General features: G+C 37.2%; 1 protein-coding gene across 1 annotated transcript; it reads left to right on the top strand.

Moving 5' to 3' along the window:
• The first annotated feature begins 1,488 nt into the window (after positions 1–1,488).
• LOC120074305 (serine/arginine repetitive matrix protein 2) lies at positions 1,489–5,000 on the top strand. The gene is made up of 5 exons (XM_039027391.1): positions 1,489–1,911; positions 2,143–2,248; positions 2,864–2,987; positions 3,235–4,161; positions 4,278–5,000. The coding sequence occupies exons 1-5, from the start codon at positions 1,737–1,739 to the stop codon at positions 4,677–4,679; spliced, it is 1,734 nt and encodes a 577-aa protein (XP_038883319.1). The 5' UTR covers positions 1,489–1,736; the 3' UTR covers positions 4,680–5,000.
• The last annotated feature ends 875 nt before the right edge of the window (positions 5,001–5,875 follow it).

The following is a 5,875-nucleotide window of genomic DNA, read 5'->3' as shown; positions in this document are numbered from 1 at the left end:
TAGGCTCAAATGTTCACTCCGATCCTTTTATTTGAACTAGAAAATACATTTATACATAAACAACCAAAATTTACCTAAACTTTAGTATATATAATCCAAGATGAGCATAACTTGACCAACATCAAGTATGTACTATCAACCTCGAGGTCAGAGGTTTGATGCCACACTTTGTAAATTGAAAAAAAAACTATATATAAACCTACACAAAATCATTTAAATCAAATTTAAAATACACTCTCAAGAAAAGAAGTAGAGAAATCTGGAAGCGCTGAATTCAATTAGGTAAGTATTAACAATCTTCGATAGTTAACTAGTGTAAATATCTATCCTAAACAAAAAATATAAATCAGCTACCAATCATTTGGTCTGACTCTCTTGGGAAGGGGGTTTAGGTTAGATCTTATGAGATTCTCTCGATTAGCCTATTTTGAGAGGTTGTAAGTTCTTCGGTTACAGATGAAGTGGTGAAGGTTCTCGAAGCTAAGGTAATTGTTGATGGCTTGAATGACGGATTGTTGGCGGTATGACAAGAATCCTCCTATGGAAGTCAAGTATGATTCTTTAGATGTCATGGGATTATTGAACCTTGTAGGCTCTGATTTTTCCGAGGTTGATATTTTTGTGAGAGAGGCTCTTAGCCTTATTCCCTCCGTAAATATTGTTATCTTTTGTAAAGTCCATAACTTAATTTCTTTGACCTCATCTTTTGGGATTTATTAACTTCTTTGACCTCATCTGATGTTTTCCAACCTCTATTATCCTCTTATTCTCGAAGGGGAGTGATTTGGTTGGTATTTGTTTTGGCTTCCTAGTTTCTCTGTCTCAACAACAAATAATAATCACAATAATAGTAATAAACATGTTCAATCTATAAGGGCCACATGCCTAGGATATATTATCCTATAAATTTTTTTGCCACTTGAATGTTGTAGGATTAGATGCGCTGATTTAGACACCATAAATAAATAATAAAAAAAACACAAATGACATGTTCATCCCAAAGCCTATATTCCAATTGTTCCTCAAAGTTTAAAATTGGTTTCTAACTAGGGTTTTCTTTCTTTCTTTTTCTTTTTTGGGCATAGGCCCTCAAGTAGAGTTGAATCTAATGGAACGAGGGCATAGTAGTAAACATATACTCACTAGACTTCATTCATATGCATTTCTTGAATGATTCATAAATTTTTGTATTTTTTCTATTCTTTACACCCAATGTCCAATTAATAATCAAATTCAAACGTCAAAATGAACATTTCAACTCACATCAAACATGAAATATCAATCTCAAATTCAGATATTCAACCTCACATACGGTAAAAAAAAAAAAAAAAACTTTAGATGAAATAGAAACTAAATTAATTTAAAAACTCAAAACGAATAAAATCTCATAAACGAAAAGTGTATTTTACCGCGATAAAATAGACACCCAAATTAAATATTCAAATTACAAAAAATAATAGTTCACTTTAAAGTGTACTATTCAGATCGAGCCTCGGCCAAACCGGCCGTTCCCAAAACCCAAATATGGATCTGACGCTGACTCTGACTCCTCTCCTTCTCTCTCTCTCTCCGTTTCCTTGTGACATATAGAAAGAAACTTCCATGACTGATTTCCTCCATTTGCATTTACTCCCTTCCTCTACCATCATTTCCATTGCAATCTCCTTCAATTTCCCTCTCTATAGACCCCTTTAACATCTCCTTTCTCTGATCGGAACCTTCCCATCCTCGCCGTCATGAATCGGAACTGGAGGGAGCCTCTTTCTGGTGCCCGGAATGCTCCTCTCTTGTCTCAGCACCGCCGTGGTCATAGCTTCACTGGAATCTCCAGGGATTCCGATGAGAATCTGGATCTCTTCTCCAAAAATCGCCGCAGTCTCTCCGTTGCTGCCTCTGATGACTCCTCTGATGGTAAATAATCTGGATTTTTCTCTGGATTGATGTAATGTCTGCTGGATTTGAGATTGTTTTGTTTGGCAGGTTTTTGAAAATCTGTTTTGTAGTGACTTGATTAGTTGAAGGAAGCTGTTGTGGTTCTGAATCTGATGGTTTTTTTATTGAATGGACGGATTAAACTTGTGTATTGTTCTTTAGCTCTCTTGATTAGTGTTATTGAAGTGTTTGATTTCATTTTTATGTTAGCGTCGGTGAAATTGGGGAGGCTTTCAGTTGGATCGGTGAAATTGGCTAAGAGTGGGATCGACGATCTGCTTTCGTCGACTGAGGGAGGGAAACACGATTATGACTGGTAACTTCTTTTGTTAAATTTACTTAACAGATTCAATGATTTCGATTTTTTTTTTTCTTGCTCTGGAACTTACTGGTTTTGACGCTCTCTTTCATCAATTATCAATGAAGTAATCCATAAACTATCAATGATTTCAACTGTATCCAAAGTATTTTATAGGATTATCAATTATGGAGATGGTGGAGAAGGTGAATAACATGTCAGCATTTCTTAATTCTACCTGTCATGGACCAATTAATTTAAGTTTTCTAGACTACTCTATGTATTTACTTGATCTATTTATGCGATTATTTGCTGGGCCCTTTTGTTCATTCTTTGGACTTTAAATTATCTCTTTAAGAGTGATAATGACAAAGAAGTAAAACATATATTGTCATTAGAAAGTTGCAAGTACATGTCAATGATTCGTCAAATACTGATGCTTGGTTAGGGGTTATGTGAAGTAGATTCCAGATATTCTGATCTTACTTTTAACAGATAAAAGTGTGAACCACTTTCTTTTGAACGGAAAAGAAAAGAAAAATGAAGTAGATCTTGATTTTTAGCTGTCTGAGTGATGCACAATGTTTTCCGACATATGATTCTTCTCTGGTTAAGTTAACCTTTGTGCTACAGGCTTCTCACCCCACCTGGTACTCCTCTTTTCCCTTCATCCTCTGAAAGTGAAATTCAATCTACCGTGGTAGCGCCAAGAAGTAGCACCTTAGTCAGGTCATCTTCGACAACAAAAGCTTCAAGGGTATGATTCGGTCTTCTTTACTCCCTATGATATTCCTGATTTGCATATATAGAGTGATTCAGTATTTTCACTTAAGTTTTCTTCCTTCTATTTTGTGTGATTCTTTGTACATGACAGAATGTAGCTCAAAAGTACTTGTTAATATTGCAATAAAAGAGCGTTTTTTAAGTTGGGAGATTGAGATTCACGACCCCTCTGTAGTTGTATGATCTAGGGTGTTATTAATTGCTTCCCATATCTGTTTCAGCTTTCAGTCTCACAATCAGAGAGCCACAATCCTTCAAGGCCAGCTAGGAGCAGTTCTGTGTCTCGGTCCTCGGTCTCCACTCCACAGTATAGTAGTTACTCCTCCAGTAGGTCCACTTCATCAATACTTAACACAAGCTCAGCTTCGGTTTCCTCTTACATAAGGCCTTCCTCCCCTAGTACACGCAGTTCATCTTCTGCGAGACCTTCTACTCCATCTTCACGCACAACACCATCGAGGTCCTCAACTCCTTCAAGAGCCCGTCCATCCCCCACCAGCTCCTCCATTGAAAAACCAAGGCCACTACAAAGTTCAAGGCCGTCGACTCCTAATTCCAGGCCTCAAATTCCTGCAAATTTGAGTTCTCCTGCAGCCCGGTCAAATTCCCGTCCATCTACACCTACTCGGCGAAACTCTGCTCCTTCCCTCTCTTCTGTTGTCGGCACTCCATCTTCTACATCACGTGTTCTCTCAACAAATGGTCGCAGTTCAACATCAACATCCCGACCAAGTTCTCCTAGTCCTCGGGTCCGGGCTGCACCTCAGCCAATTGTCCCCCCTGATTTTCCTCTTGATACCCCTCCAAACCTTCGAACGACATTGCCCGACAGGCCAATTTCTGCTGGTAGATCCCGCCCATCTCCTGCTGCATCAGTCAGAGGGAGTCCAGAGCCTTCATCGACCATTGCCGTGCCTAGAAGAGCAGCATCACCTACCGTATCAAGGGGAAGAATAACCGACGCTCCTGGAAGGGGTCGGTTGAATACCAATGGACATCTCAGTGACAGTCATGAAACTAGGAGACTTTCAAGTTCTTCTGATTTGAGCGGACGGAGACCTGTGAAGGCTTCTACAACTACAGCAGAAAGCAATGGATTTGGGAGGTCTATTTCGAAGAAATCACTCGATATGGCCATCAGACATATGGTATGTTCCATCTTTGTGCTGTTGATTGTGCAAAAATCTACCCTACCATCGAATTCGTTTTTCGTTTTTAGGATGCATCTTTTTAATGAACAATCCAATCTGCTTGTGTGGTGTAGGATATAAGAAATGGCCCCGGTAGCGTGCGCTCAGGTTCAGGCAATACTCTATTTCCACACAGCATCCGATCGGCCACTTCGAAAACTCAATCCATTGCTTTGAGTAACTCCGAGGCTATTGATACTGACTTCCAAATGAGCAGTAACAACAACATGGAGAGAGGAAACCATTTTCATAGACCTTCAGCAACAATCGGAACCGAAGGAGGAGGAGAGAATGGAAGATTTTCTGCAAGCTTGAATCATTTGGACATCTATGAGAGCTCCCGTTATGATGCAATATTGCTCAAAGAGGACTTGAAAAACACGAATTGGCTGCACAGCGCCGACGATAAAACCGATTTGGCTTCCATTTTGGATAATGGATTTGAAGCTCTGCCTGAGCCTTTTGGCCTCTTATAACATCTAAGATGATGATGGATGAGGTTTGTATTGTATTTTTATTTTTTTCCCTTTTTAAATTATCATCATCATCATCATCATCATTATTTTTGGCATCATTTTGGTTTTGAAAATGATGGAATCTGCCCAACTGCAGTGAGAAGATAAAAATATGGAGATTTGTATGTGATTTCTGAAGAAAAATTAGTGTGTATTGGTAGGGGGTGCCTGTTGAAGTATTTTTCTGTGTATCTATCCCAAAGAATTTGTTCAGAAAATTTGTATTTGAACTTTTATTTGGGGATATTTTTTCATTAGGTTAAAAACACGTTCGTTCCTCTACTTTTCTTAAACTAATAATTTAGTCTACTAAATTAAACATTTTAGTCCTGATTTAGTTAATGAATTTTAGTATGTAACAATATAATCACTTAATATTTACTACGGAAAATTCTATGATAATTTAAAGAAATTTGCAAATGGTGGCAAATCTAAAATGTATAATTAGGGACATGTCTTTGACATATGAAAAATTGTAGATATAACAAAATTCTCAAATTTAAATTTTCTTTTATTTTGTATTTTAATTTTGCTTTTTTTTTTTTTTTTTTTTTTTAACAAACTCACGTTTTTTGGTAAATAATATACCACATTTAAAGTATATCAATTACGTATTTTTTTTTATTGATTTGTATATTTTTAATATTTTTTGTTTGCAACAATATGAGTTATTACTCACTTTAATTTTTATATTTGCTACATTTTTTATCCATTTTATAGTTTTTTTCCTTTTTCAAATGAAGTTGTCTCCTTCATTTTTAAGTACAAATGTATAATGTGCCGTGGAAATTCAACCTAAAGTCACTAACGCTCACTTTAGTATACTTGTTTTAACAATCTAGTCATGTTTGGAATAACTAGAGAAAAAGTGTTTAAGAAGTATTTTTATGACTTTTTTAGAACACTTAAATAACTAGTCTTTTTCAATTGTATATCAATAATGCATCAAGTGTTTATCAATAGCGTATCAACCCTATATATTAGGCATAGAGGGTTGGCAAAATTCCCTACGGGGTCGGGTCTTCGAGGGGACCCGCCCTGATCGGGGTGGGGAATCCCTGGTTTGACCGGGGATGGGGTCAAACCAGGGAAAATTTTCAAGGTCCCGTCCCGTCCCCGACCCCGATTTGATATATGTTTATAATGTATAGTGTTGG

The sequence above is a fragment of the Benincasa hispida genome, chromosome 3, assembly GCF_009727055.1.
Source record: "Benincasa hispida cultivar B227 chromosome 3, ASM972705v1, whole genome shotgun sequence".
Taxonomy (NCBI): Eukaryota; Viridiplantae; Streptophyta; class Magnoliopsida; order Cucurbitales; family Cucurbitaceae; genus Benincasa; species Benincasa hispida.
The sequence above is the reverse complement of the archived record's forward strand: the minus strand, read 5'-3'. Positions and strand labels throughout refer to the sequence as shown.